Source organism: Fringilla coelebs (genome assembly GCF_963513975.1).
Source record: "Fringilla coelebs genome assembly, chromosome: 23".
NCBI lineage: Eukaryota > Metazoa > Chordata > Aves > Passeriformes > Fringillidae > Fringilla > Fringilla coelebs.
The window spans coordinates 1,671,107-1,685,425 of record NC_140049.1 but is presented as its reverse complement, the minus strand read 5'-3'; the positions used below and the strand labels follow the sequence as shown (position 1 = coordinate 1,685,425).

Below are 14,319 nucleotides of genomic sequence, written 5' to 3'. Positions count from 1 at the left end.
CGAGGGCATGCGCGAGGGCATGCGCGGGGCCGGGCTTGTCGCCATGGCAATGTGGCTGAGGAGGGGGACCTGTGCGGGCCTCACCCCCGGGCCCTGCGCGCTCCGACCGACCGGCCCCGCTCTGAGCCGCCTTCCCCACGCCCGGACCCTGCCGGGGCACGGCGTTAGAGCGGTCCCGCTGCCGGGGCCCCGCAGGAAAAGCCCCCCCAGACCCGCCGAAAACGAGCGCGGCTGAAGGACCACGGGCAGCGTCCAGGGGCGGGGCCTAAACCAACCCCGCCCCTGCACCTCCCGTTCCCTCAGACCCCGCCCATGCACCGCCCACCCGGCCCCGCCCTCCCAGGCCTCGCCTTCTCGGGCCCGGCCGCGGCCCCGCCCCGGAAGTCGCGCGGGCGGCCGGGCCGCGCCGGCCATGGGGAAGGAGCAGGAGCTGCTGGAGGCCGCTCGCACCGGGAACCTCCCGGCTGTGGAGAAGCTGCTCTCGGGGAAGCGCCTCAGCTCCGGCTTCGGCGGCTCCGGTGGTGGCGGCGGCAGCGGCGGCGGCTCCGCGGGGGGCGGCGGTGGCGGGAGCGGCGGGAGCGTCGGCGTGGGGCACCCGCTGTCCAGCCTGCTCAGGTGAGCGCGGCCCGGGGCCGGGGCTGAGAGATGGGGATGAGCCGGGAGCTCCGGCGGACCGGCGGTCGGCTGTGGGGCTGCGGGTCGGGAGAGGAGCGGGAGCTGTGGGTCGGCTGCGTGGGGCTTGGGGCAGCCGGAGGGTTTGGATGCGCTCCGGGGTGCAGCGGGAGGGCTGCGGGACCTGGGGGTGCCGGGGGGCAGCGCTGCCGGGGAGGCCGGGGGTCTGACCCCGCTCTGTGCCCCGGGCGGGCCGGAGCTGGGGGCTCCCGGGTGGCTGCGGCGGGGGTGTGACCTGGGCACCGCTGAGCGTTTGGTTGCGACCGGAGCTGCGGGGTCTGGTGTGCCCTCGGCGGGCAGCCGGGGCCGGTGGGCTGCCGGGGCAGCGAGGAGTGACTCTGTGGCTGTCTGCAGCCGGCGGTGGCAGCGCTGGGTGCTGCCCGCGGTCCCCCTGGCATCGGGGCGCTGCTGTGCAGGTGCTGCGGATGGCGGCACTGGGAGGCTGAGGAGTGTCCGGAGGGCTCCTCTGCCGGGGCAGGTTCCCGCCGTGCGGGATCTCCGGGGTGACTTTTGGCATCACCTCTCGCTGCTGGAGCTGCAGCTTTGGGCCACTTTGGGAATGCTCCTGGTCCCTGAGCAATTGGTTTGTGCTGGGAGCTGTGGAGGAGGTTTGCGTCCAGGGCCAAGTGACACTGTTGCTAAGCGACCTGGCTGTTCAGAGGGATGTGACTTGCCCCTTTTTGGCCGAATTTGATCTGGTTTTCCTTTCACATAACCCAGTTAGATACCTGCAGGTTGTGCTGGTGGCAGAAGCCTGCAGGCATGTGAGAGCTCACCCTGCCCTGGGGCACACGTTTGCCTTTCTGAAAGGTAAACCTACCCTTGGGTCAGGCTTTGTTCTTCTCTTTTGATACATTAAACAGTCTCAGCGCTTGTTTGAGTGGGATGGATGTGCCCACAGGGGGCTCAGATCAGTGCAGAGGGTCGGTGCAGTTGAACACCCTGTGAGCTGAACCAGGTCCAGCACTGCCTGACAGCACCTGAGCACGATGGGGCCTTTTCCCTGCCTTTCCCTGGGACAGTGCCCATGGTGCCAGGGTGAGCCAGGCCATCCCTTTGGCTCTGACCTGTTACTGTTTCTCACACATGAGCAGGGCTTGGTGCAGAGACATGTCTGAAGGGGGGTGACTGTCACCACTGTCACTCATACTTTGTGCTCACTGCCATGGCTGTTGGCTGTACCTGCTGGTGGCACTGGACCCACCCCTTTCCCCTGCCCAGGTCCCAGCCCCTGCAGCTGTTTCTCCCTGTACAGCTGGGATTTGTGCCTGTGACACCAGTTCCTGGTCTGGCTGCACGTTGTGGGGCATGGCAACATGTCCTGTGTGCCAGCTGCTGCCATTTAGGAGCTTTGTGACTGTTTCTCACCTCCTGACCACTTGTTGGGCTCTGGCTCTGAGGAGCTTTTGATGAGCTTTGATGAGAAGCAGCTGCAAGGAGAGGCCAGAGAGTGCAGGAGACAGGCTGGGGCAGGCTGCAGGGAGCAGACAGATAAATTTTAAGGTGGAGGAAACCTCATCTTTTCCAATGTTAGGACGTGGGAGCTTTTCTCATGTAGGGTTTTGCCCTCCTTGGTTGTGGGGAGAAGCCTGCCCGCCGTCAGGACTGTGTGCTCTGTATTTTCCCTTCCTTGGGCAGCCCCTAGCCCTGCTCAGGCTGATCCCTGGTCCTGCCTTACATGTCTGTAAGGATCTCTTCTGACATGGGAACTGCTCTCCACCCCCAGAGCTTATTTCCAGAACAGGATCATAAACACTCTGCTGGGCCAGCACCTTTGTTCTTTTCTCCACTGAATTTCAGGTCCCCAGTTTAGTTTCTATTTAAATCACACTGTTTGGATAACCTGTTCCCAAAGCTCTTTTCTCCTGAGGTGCCTATCATAGACAGCTCTGTCAGTTGTGCATTTCAGGTGTCTCAAAGATACAATTTTGGATGGGGCACAAACCAGGCATTCCCTGGAATTCCCACTTTACACCTGCTATGTGCTGAGCTGGCACCTGCTCTGAGCTGGCACTCTTTGGTTTGGGCCATTTCTCTTCCAAAGAGAGCAAGAGCTGCTCCATGGAGTGGTAGAAGATGGCCCTGGCAGTAAATTCCCTGGAATGTGGTGTTTTATCAGGTAACCTGAACTGCCATCGGTCTGTTATCAGTTAAATGTGAACTTTGTCACAGTCTGGGCTGTGCTGCTCCTTCCCAGGCCGAGCAGGGCCTGCTGGGTGTGGAGGCAGCACAGATTCCAATCACCCAGAGCTGCAGGTGAGCAGGAAACAGAATGGGCTGGAGTGGGATAAGCCACAGGAGGAGGAATTTCAAAGACAATTTAAGTCTCTCGAGGGGTAAATGTGCCAGGGTGTAACACTCAGGGCACAGAGTGGAATAAATCCCAGTGGGAAGCTGATGGGAATGGGGAATGCTGACAGCGAGCTGGGGGAATGAGGAGGATGCAGGAGGGGGAAATGGGAGTGTGGATTTGCCAGAGCAGATGGTGGGCTCACAAAGAGGTGATGGCTGCCAGGGTTTGGGAGGCTGGGCTCCCTGCTGGCGTCCACGCAGCCCCTGGGATCTGCCAGGCCTGGGGAGCTGCTGCAGGCCTGGCCCAGCAGTCAGGAGCAGATTCTGGCTCCTCAGCCACGCCTGGCTGCTCTGGTTCCAGCCATGGACCATGGCACAGGCAGGAGCGCTGTGTGAGCAGGCAGAGAGAAAACCCACTCTGTGCATGTACAGCTCAAAGCTTCTGAGCCACAGCAAGTCCAGAAATCAGAGATGATCTGTGAATCCTTGAGGTTTCTTGTGGTTGTGAGCCACTTCTGCATTGAGGCTGCAGGATTTGATTTGTTGTATTTTTTTTTTAGCGGTTCACTGTGGAGTTAGAGGCGGGAAACAACAGAGCAGTCTGTGGCTGAGCTATCAGGCTGCGTTCTGGAGGCTTTGCCAGGAGCAGTGAGGGATGGGTTGTGTTAAAGCCAAAGCTGCAGAAGCGGCTTTTTATTTCCGTCTATTGCTGTGAAAAGTCTGGCTCTGTGTTGCCAGAGGGGGAAGCTGGGGCTGCTGCTGAGCCCCAGATGGGATATGCAGTCCCCAGGGAGTGTATCAAGGAGATGCTTCTGCTGGGAATGAGGAGTTTGGGTGCACATCTGCTGTGGGAAGGGTCGAGTGCCGCTCCGCAGAAGCCACAACCCTTGTTCCAGCCTGTTTTCAGCTGCTGCTGAGGGGTCTGGTTGGTTTAAAGAGTGACGTGCTGGGATGGCAGAACACTTGAGGTGGCTTCCAGCAGTCCAAGGGTGGTTAGGAGTCACAAAAATGAATTTTTTTTAAAAAAAGTGGGGTTTGGTATTTGTTCTGGTGTGGCTGATGGTTCACTGCAGGGATCTGATAGTGCCCTGTGTACTTCTGGGGAAGGCTCTGGCTGTGCCTGTCTGCTGCCATTCCCTGGGGAAGGGACACGGTGCTGTTGCCAGGGAAGGGGGGGATTGCCCTGTCCGAGGTCAGGGTCGGGCTGTCTGTCCCTCCATGTGTCCCCAGCCCTTCTGGGTCAGCACCAAGTTCGGCAGAGAGCAGCAGGAGCAGCAGGGCGGCTCTAAGGTGCAGCTCCCAGGCTTGTGCAAGCAAGGTGCTTCCCTCTCTTCCCTTCCCCATCACAAGGGAGCTGCTCCTACTGCATTCCCACAGAACAGGGCAACATTGGGTCTTCCTCTGGTCCTGCTGCTGTGATTATTCATCTCACCCACTTTAAACCTTCTCCTCTCCACACCCTCCCGTGCACACGGATCTCTCTTTAATTACACACCTGAGCGCAGGGATTGCTGGAGGTGCTTGTGCCACAGGCACAGGTGTGCACCGGGCTCAGCAGGGAATTGTTTCCTAAGTACTTTAAGAATTCAAAGGTTGCAGTTACTGGCTGTGACTCTGCAGTGTTTTGTCTCTGTATGATCTTGTGATGCAGTTTTGGAAAGTTTTTGGTTGCTTGCCCTGCTCGGTGCAGTTCCGTGTTCAGGGCTGGGTCAGGGGCACCGGGCATTAGCCCTGCCCTGCTCCACTCACCCACGCCAGTGGGCAAAGCAGGACTTGTGGTTTCACAGCACCTGGGACACGTGAGAATTGGTGGGTGGGTGGGTTCCTTTCTGTGAAACCCCCTTGAGAGAGCCCTGTCTCTCTCCCTTCCCAATGGGCTGTGGGCAGCTCTAGGTTTCCAGGGTTTGGCTGGCAGAGAGGGGGATTGGAAGGCTCTGCACAGGTGGGTGTTGGAAACACTGCAGCTGGCAGGTCTGACAAACTCCTGGAGCCAGCAGGAGGGAAGGGCAGGAGGAGCAGTGTCTCCCCTTCCCTTCTGCTCCCTGTGTGCAGCAGGTCGTGCCCCAGCAGTGGGTGCTGGTGAAGAGGAGCTGCTCCCCTCGGTGCCACTCCAGCTGTGGAAGGCCCTTTGGCAGGCAGCAGAACTTTCTGGAGATGAATGGCTGGAACGGTATTTGGTGTATTGGGGGCAGCTAAGCCAAGAAGCAGGGTTCATCCAGCTGGGTTTTTGTGAGGTAATGCATCATTTCAGTGAGACTGAAGGACTACAAACAGGATAGAAAAGCCGTGGGTGAAAGGTGTGACAGAGTACAGGTAATATGAAGTGGAGGAAACGCATCCATGTCATGCCAGAGCAGAAGGAAAGCCCCTCTCAGCTGCCCTGGGACAAAGGACAGGCAGCTCCTGGAGGCTGAGCCCCTCCTGTGGCAGTGCCCAAGGGCCTGCCAGGCTGGCTCTCAGCAGAGGGCATGTGCTGACACCTCCACTCTGTGTGAGCTCATTGCCTTTCCGGGTGCCATCCGCTCCGGCTCTGTTCTGCTCCTCAGATGCAGCTGTGGAGTGCTGTAGTGCTCAGGCTGTGGAATCCTTTCAAGGTGAAGTGTCCTCAAGATGAGAAGGTGCCTCTGAACACGGGTGATGGCTCTTTCCTCTTGTCACTGCAGCACGAGCTCTGCCCGATGCTGAGCTGGCACTGTCACTGTCCCAAAGAGCTCACTCCAGAGTACAGCTTAGTCATGGAAATGAGATAAATCCTATTTCACAGAAACTGGTAAAAATAAAACTATTGAGGATTGATTTGTTTCTATAGCAACCGACTGGCGAAGTGAACACAGCTGCTGTCTGCAGGAGGGAGGAAAACAGAGCTGGAAATGTCGGTGCACCTGGGCTGGCTGAGCCTGGGGCTGGGGAGGGGGCAAAGGCTCCAATAAACACAGGGCAGGAAGGTGTCAGCTGCCTTTGGAATGAAATTTGAGCTGGACTGTGTGAATGTGCCCTCTTTACACAAAACCTGGAGAGCCTCAGAGCTCTTTATGTCACAAAAAGTTGTGCTCCTGCCACCCTCATGGGTGGGAAAATGCCCTGCCCTGGGTCAGGCAGGGCATTAATGCCATATGGTGCCTGGGTGTCCCTCACATCACAGCACGTTTCTAGACCTGAATCCTAAATTACTTTGTCCTGGTGCCGTAACTCAATGAGAAATATTCAGCTTTGAGAAGTTTGGATGAATCAGATTGGAGTTAAACTTTTTTGATTGCCCTTTAACTGAATGTGGTGCTGGATGCTCAGTAGGGATTCCTGCAGGTGTTTGTATACTGGAAGAAAATCCAGTTGGGCCTCCAGACTGCTGTATAAGGGGCTTAAGTTTGGAACTGTTTCTATCTCAGCAGTGTGTGGATTTGTGTGGTTTTTACTTTTTCCTAAGCCAAGGATTTTAGCTGGCTCTGGCACACACAGGATGTTGAGGTGGCTGTTTCCCCAGGGTTAGTGAGGGTGAGCTGTTTAAATGTTTGGGAGGCTGCAGGATGCAAAGGGCTGGGACTGTGTTTAGGTACATTCTCGGCTTGCTGGCATGTAGCTGTTGAGGGTTCCAGGTGAAAATCAGAGTGTACCTCTGACATAGCAGGATGCTGAGGGAATTACAGGAGGAGGAGTGTGTGCATGGCTTCACTGGACACTGCAGGAGCCTGAGTGATTCAGCTGGAGGAAAGTGGAGCTGGAGTTGGTGTTTAGTTTTGGTAAGCCCAGGTACATTCGCACTCCTCCCTTGTTATTTTAATATGTGGTTTCTTTTAAAGGGAAATTAGATTTAAAAATAAACCTCAAGCTTTTTCCAGTTCAAAGGAAGTGTCTGTAGTGCCATGTGCTGAGGATAGTCCTCAGTACATGAGAACAAAACCCTGTCTGGAGTGAGTGCCATAAATATGATGTAAATACATTATCTCATTAGATTTTTATCTAATCCCATTGCCTGCTGTTGTGCAGACTCCTGAGGCGAGCAAGGCTGAAGATGTCATAGGTGGTCTTTCAAATCTAATATTGAAGTGGGTTGGAAATTAGAGGAATTGACTTTTGCCTCATCCTAATTAAGGCACTGAGAAATCCGCTCAAATTTGGCATTACAAAGTGCCTGATTTTAGAACAGAATCTGGTTCCAGAGCCCGGGTGCCTGCTGAGGTTTGAAGCACCCCCATGCAGGACCCCAGGTGGGCTCCACAGGCTCTTCCTCACTGCTGTCACTTTCAGGAATCAGCACAATTTTTTTAGGCATCAGGAACAGGATTAGGATAAAGCCTTAAGCTCTGAAGACTTCAAAGCTTTGCATCATCATCTTGGTTCTGTTACAAGGACAGTGAAATCCATCAGATTACTTAAATAGGAGACTGTGTCCTGTGGACTGGTGTTGCTTTTTCCTAGTGCTTCTTTCCAGTGATTTCTTAAGCCATGGTTTCTCACTGCACAGTGGGGACTCTATCAGAGGTGACTCCCTGTAAGAGATGTTTAACCTCAGTTCATCCTGTGATCCCCATGGATGACTCGTGGCTGTCCTGAAGTGTAGTTAGTAACCACCTTTGCATGGTTTTCAGTTACTGCATTGCCCCTGTGCCCCCTTCACAGCTCCTTTCAGCCTGCTGCAAGCTGTGAAGCTGTGTCTGAGCTCCTGTGGCTCCTCTGCTCTGGGTCAGAACAGCTGAAAATGGAACTCGGAGGATGTGTGGAATTCGTGCTGGATTTGGCATTTTGGAAATATTTCCTCTAATCTCAACAGAAATTATTTCACAGAAGGAGTGAAACACGATGTGACCTTGACATTCCTTTTCACTGGAAATAAAGACTAAAGAGACTTGGTTTAAAAGCTCTGAGGATCCTGGTTGTTATTGGGTGTGAGTTGTTACAGCTGAGATATAATTATTTGCTGGGACAGTCACAGTAACCCTGAAATTGTTTGAAGTCATGGAGAGTTTTATCCTGCATATATTTAGGAGTCTGACTGGCATATGTACATTCCTTCTGTACATTAAAAATGTCAGGCTGGGAAAGGCTCTGCTGCTGAAAGCAGCTTCTGGCTGGGAGAGCTGTATTGAACAGAGAAAAGGCTCAGAGCTGGGTCTGTTATTCTTGCAGGGAAGTGTGCAGAAATATTTCAAGAGGTTTGGAACATCTTATGTTGTATATGTTCCCCAAAGAATGATTTTTTTTTTTTCTGGTGAGGAAAAGCTGTTTGAGGCTGTCATTGTAGGCAGGGTCAGAGCCTGGGTGAAACCAGGGCTGGAAGCTGCAGATCCACCATGAAATATGTGGGAACATCTCTCTTTGCTGACTGTTCCATTATTGGTTCAGTTTTCCAGCACTGGGGGTGGGTGCAGCTGCCCCTGGCAGCTCTTGGGGAGGGGTCCCTGCCCTTCCCAGGGCTCTCAGAGCAGGGCAGGACTGTCAGCTCCATCCCTCTGGCTGCCTGGCTCATGCCCTCAGCTCTCAGCACTCGTGTTTTTCAGCTCTAACCTTATCTCTGTACAGATAGCACAGACAAGTAGTGACAACTCCTGGCAACTATCTTGGGATTTGGGAATCATTTCCTGCCTTGGCCATTCACTCCTGATCCTGCTCTCTAACAGACTGGATTTCAAGGATGCTTCTGGAGTAAAAGGATGTCCTTTCTGATTTCCATCCTCCTTTTTCTGAGCTTTTCCTTAGGAGCTGTTGTCCAAGTCAGTGCTTTCTCTGCCCGTGTAGCATTGGCATGACAAGCAGAGCTGATCACAGAGCTCTGTGGCTGCTCAGGTGTGTCCCCCATGTTCCCATCTCAGCCACCATGGGGTCACTTCTCTGTTTGCCCTCCTCCTCTCCCTGTCTCTGCTCTCTCCTTTCTCTTTCTCTTTGGGCACCCAATTAAAAAGCTCATCAAGAAGGAATGTCTCTGGAGTCAGCGGTATGTCAGTGCCTTGTTTGTGTCCTGCACTCTTGCCAGTTAATCTCTCCTTGCTGTGTCTTTCTTTAGCCCTCAGGGACTCCTGGTTAAGCTGGAGCTGGGATTGGTACAGGCTTAAATGGAGCCATGTGGGTGAGTGGCTGGGCTGCTGGTGTGGGCTGTATTCAAGGGTAAAGTGTGCTCCAAACGCTTCAGTGGAAGCTTTGTTGTGGCTCTGAATCCTCCAGTACCGTGTCCCCTTCCTCCAGGCCTTGCCTCTCATCCTGTCATTCTGCTGGTTGGTATCAGAGCAACTCATTTCCTTTTCACTCCAGCACCGTGTTTCTCCTGCTTGTCCTGATGTCCTGGGCTGCAGCCCAGGGATTCCTCCCAGCATCCTGGGGTCTCCCTGTGTACCTGGAATTGAGCACTGCAGTGCCAGCACCGATTCAGAGTCCTCCTGTCACTGATGTGGGCAATGTCACAGGGGAAGGAGGATGTCGTGCCAATCTCTGTCTCAGTGCTTTCAGTCTCCCTAAGGCAAAAATGCACTCTGTGTGCAGTTGTTGGTACAAAATAATTGCATTTGCTTTTTTAATTGCTGTAGGGAAGGGGTAATTCGGTCCCTGAATCTCTGTCTCTGCTTGACTTGGCCTATTTACCTGCTTTTCATCTGCCCCAGGTCAGACACGTCATGGTTCAGTGTTCAGGCATCAGGGCTGGGCAGCAGCCAGGCTGAGAGGTGTGTGAGCAGGATTTGGGAAGGGGTGGGCAGCAGCCAGGCTGAGAGGGGTGTGAGTGTGGGTGACATGGCACAAGGTGAAGGGCCAGCGCCCAGGAAGAAGCCATGGTGGCCCAGAGGAGCATTGGAGCATGGCTGGCTGGGCAGAGCACACAGACCTTGAGGAGTCTTTTAGTGCTGAGATGGGGAGAACGTGGGTGGTTGTTGTCTCTCTGTGGAGAGGTCTGAGACTGCACCAGGAGGAAGGTGTCCATGTTTAAATGGGGTATCACCATGCCCATACCCTTCTAAGTGCAAGGTGCTAGAAATCCCAAATTCCCACTAAGATGTGTAGTGGATCAGATCTCTGTGGGTGCTGGAAACAAACATTAACTTCAAGGTGTGTTGATGTTGTCTGACAGCGAGCTGAGGGTGACGTGTTTTCTGCCATCCCAAAACCCTTAATTGACACATCCATCCCCTACAAGGGCACTGGCAGGCGGGGGAGGGCATGTGCTGTTCCACAATTTTTTCTGCACAAGTTCCTTTTGATGACATTTTTACTCCAAGCTCAGAGCTTTGTGCCTGTCAGAAGGGAACGGCACAGATGGACATGTTGGGCTCCAGACATGATGCTCCATTGCTGTTGGCTGACTGACATGTCCCATGGGATTCTGCAGCTTGTTAAATCATCTCACAAAGGAGAAGGGGGAGGGAAAGCCCAGTGCGAGGTTGCCAGCTGCAGCCAGCTCAGTGCTGCAGCATCAGCTGCTTGGTGGTTTTGATCAGGAATTTGTGGCTGCCCAGGGTTTCCTTGTATTTCTCTGAAAGTGCTCAATGAAGGGAAGGCCAAGGGAAAGTCTGGTACCTTTCTAAGGAATTGTGCTTCAGTGGAACCCAGCAGGCTGCACTATCTACATGTGTCTTGCTAATTTTCCCTGCCTCTTATTTATTTTTTAAATATTGTGTTTTCTTCCATGTAGTGCATTTTCTCCAGTGCTGTGGGAGCAGAGCTGAGCTGCAAATGGAGAGTGAGGAATGTTTACCTGAGCAGTGCTCTGGTTCCTGTTTGCAGTTCTGGGAATTGGTTTATGACTTTGATAACGCTGCTCAGTTCACTGAATTTCTGCAGGAATGTTTTAGTTCCTTTTGCTCCTATTCCTCAAAACCCCATCTAGTCAGATGTAGAAGAAGAGAACGGGGTGCAGAATCAGTGAGAGGTTTGTCAGCATTTGGCAAATGTTGTCAAATCTCTGTCCTCTTTTAGGGGTCACTTTCCTGCCTTGAATGAACCAGACTTCATGTCAAACCCTCCCATCTCCATGCTGGGTGGTTGCCTTCCCATTTTCCCTGCTCTTCCCCTGCTCTCATGCTGCCTTTGGCCAGGGTGTGGACAGGGGGGATGCTCCTGCTGTCACACACATCAGACCCCAGAGCTCCTGGACCCCTCCAAAGACCCTGCTTGGCTTTCTCTGACTCAATGGCTGACCCTCTTTGCACTTCTCCCAGCCAAGCTTGTTTGGCCCTGGCCCTGAGGTCAGAGCCAGTGTTGGAGCCTGTGTTGTGGCCTGTCATCAGCTGGGAATGCTCCTTAATGGGAGTGGGTTGCAGAGTGCCTGTAATGCTTTTAAGAATAAAGAGCAGCATATGCACTCAAACCAGACCTATATTTTTCCTGTCCTGCAGCTCTTTATTTGCCCCTGCTCAGAGGGATTCTCTGATGTAGCACACGCTCCACGCCTGGCCCAGCCTTTCTGTCCCCACTGCCACCCCCACCATACATTAAGTTTAAATAAATGCATTTTCACTGCCAGGAGCCATCCATAAGGCTAGGGCTGGCCTCTTCCTAATGGGGGGTTTTAGCTTGGATGGACACATTTCTATTAGTGATGCCAGCCCTGTCTGGTTCCTTTCTAGTGTGAACTGCAAGCCCAGGAGTTAAATGTGTGATTGTCATGGGTCTGTGCTGACCCAAAACAGCCTCCCCTGGAAATGGGGAGTGGGAGATGGTCGACTGGTTCTGAGGGAAGCAGATGAGCTCACCTTTTGCCTCTCAGTTCCTGAACTGATCCTTCACAGGCTGCTGTCACTTCGCAAACCCATGCAGGTTTCCTGCTCCTGGCCACCTGCTGCACCTGAGGAACAAAAGGCTTTGCTCCTTTCCAAGGGAGAAGGGATCATTTGGCCATCAGAGGATTGGTTGCTGCACAGTGTTGCTCCACTAGTGGAAATGCTGGTTTCTCACAGCACCCTGTTGACCTTACACTGGCTGAACTGTCTGCACGTGTTGGGCAATGAGGCTGGAGCTGTTGGCAGGTGTTGTTGAGAGCGTTGCTTCATTCAGAATGAGCTTGAGGTCTGGCTGTGTGCAGAGGGCCAGGCGTGGCTCTGACTGCTGCAGTGTGTCAGTCAAAGTGGACTGAACTTGAGGATTTTCACTGGAATCCCTGGTCAGTGGCTCTGCTGGAAGTGGGTCTGATTACAGAGCCCAGGGTCAGCAGCTCTCCTTCTGGCTGTTGTGTTGTGCCATGTCAGCTGGGTCACTTCTATGTGTGCTGCCTTTATGGTGGTCCCTGCTTTTCCCTGCCCATTCTGGCATCTTGTACCTGAGCTCATGACCCTTTGACTTTGAGGAAAATCTATCCACTTTTCTTATAGCAAATTAAAATCTGGGCCAAGAAGTTGAGGAGTGCAGAAGCTCATGGTTTGGCTTCCTCTGCAGTCACTCCAGCAGCTGGAGTCTGACCAGCTGTTCTCCTTGGGCTTTCTCAAAACCTGCCAGGAGGGGCTGAGTCCCTTGCCCCAGCAATACACTACTTTAATCTCCTCCAGCCTTGCATCAGCCATTTGTTTATAAAAGCTGCTGTAGTATCTGGTGGTTGGGGTGCATAAGAAGCAGGGTCCCCACTCTGTTGGAGTCCCACCGTGCCAAACCCTGCCCGCTGGCAGGGTGGCTGCAGCAGCGCCTTCCTCACACTTCAGAAAAATATAAGCAGCTTCCTAACCCTGAAGCCTTGCCCAAAGGCTCTGGGTTGTTTGTGTTCCCTCTGTAAGCAGGAAATACCAGGGGAGGGTCGCAGGAATCCAGTGGTTGTGTGGATGTGGATGGCTGGGATGTGTGACTGACCCGCTGTGGTGGCCTCTGGGCAATGGACTCCAGGGAATCCGCCTCCAGCCCTCACTGCCCTCCTGACACTCTGTCTCCAAGGCTTTGAGTGAAGTACACAAACATCTGGGGCCAGTGCTTTAAACTTCCTGGTGCCTTTGGGCCAAGCCACTCGTGTTTGCTCGTGTTTCATCTTGCTTTTTGTTTTTGGGTGTGTAAATACAGGGGTCCAACGGCCTCTGCTCTGCACAAGCACCCTGAGCTCTCCTGGTGCTTCCTTGACCCATGCTAGTGAGACCAGAAACCAGCCCCAAAGGTTCATCATTTGAGCTGAAAACACCACGTTGTTCTCTAATCTTGGCCCTGCTTTAGCTCCTTGCCTGGGGTGGTTTTGGGAGAAAAGTTACTACTGCAGTTGGGAAGAAAGAAATGGAAAAGCAAGAGGACAAATGTGGTCCTGTTTAAAGGTACTTTGGGGTTTTACTGTGACCTAAAGCATGTGCTTTATTCAGCAGTTTTCACAAGCAGGAAGTTTTATTTAAGGCCTTGTTGAATCATAGAGCAAGAGAAAACTGAGCACAAGAAATAGTTTAAATGGAGCAAATTTTGCTGTTTTCAGAGCTTTCCTGATGTCCTCAATGTTCAGTCTTGGCTGTTTTAAGCAGATGTCATCAGGAGCATCTTCAATGCTGCCCTGGTGGAGCAAAGGGCAGGTGAGCCCTGGGTAATCCCCAGAGAGCACAGGGTTAAAGTAACCCCCCTCTTTGTTGTGAAGGGGTTTTGGGGGGATTGAGGGAGAAAAGCAATCAAAAAGCAGCAGTGGTCAAATTGGCTCCAGACCTTTACTGGGAATGTATTTACAGCATTCTCCTGCCTGTGCTGGGATTGGGGTTTCTGTTTAGAAATCAGAAACAGCCCAAAGTCACAGAGAGTTCTGGACTTTGTGTTCTGCTTTTCTCAGCACCCTCTTTCCATACCTCAGGAGAATTGTATGGCCTTTCTGGCAGAGCTGAAGAGGAAGAGGAGGGAAGGGAGTGCTGTACTTTGCTGCAGTCCCCACATTTAAATATAAATAGTTATCCTCTTGGATCCTTCCAGTCTGATCTTTTGGGTGATTTGACCTTTCTTTGATAAAAGCTTTCTTTATTTGCAGGAATAAAAAGGCAAAGGGGAGGAGAGGACACAGCAGATGTTTTTTTTTAAAATATCTTTAGATGCTGGCATTTGGTTTCTGCAGCACCCAGCACTCACTGCTGGGTCAGCTTCCTCCTGGGCTCCAGCTTTTCTCCTCCTCTGAGCTCCTTGGACAAACTTTGCATTTTACTTTAAAGCATTGACCTGGAGATTTCTAAGGAAGTGTTTTATCATGGGGACACCACGCTCCAATGGGACAGATGCCCCAGGCTCTGGTCCCCAGCCCTGCCCACTGCACCACTGACCCTGGTTTTCCTCATTTCATAACTTCAGCTGAAAGAAACATTTGTGTTAATTGCTGCTGGTTTTTCATGTGTTCACCCTCAAGCAGTTTGAGCTCAACTTCCAAACACAGCTCAGTTTAATGTGTAAAACCACGGGACGCTGGCACTGCCCAGGTTACAGCCCAAGCAAAGGCAGCACAGG

General features: G+C 53.0%; 1 protein-coding gene across 9 annotated transcripts in view; it reads left to right on the top strand.

The window, feature by feature from the left end:
- Positions 1-412: 412 nt before the first annotated feature.
- Positions 413-14,319, top strand: part of ANKS1A (ankyrin repeat and sterile alpha motif domain containing 1A) — a gene marked incomplete at its 5' end in the record, with an annotated part of 73,000 nt that continues 59,093 nt past the window's right edge. For all 9 annotated transcript variants that reach the window (XR_014616708.1, XR_014616709.1, XR_014616710.1 and 6 more), the window contains one exon: positions 413-615. Coding sequence is in view for 5 of the 9 variants with exons in the window: in XM_084220638.1 (XP_084076764.1) it covers positions 413-615 (203 nt within the window). The remainder of the gene's footprint in view (positions 616-14,319) is intronic.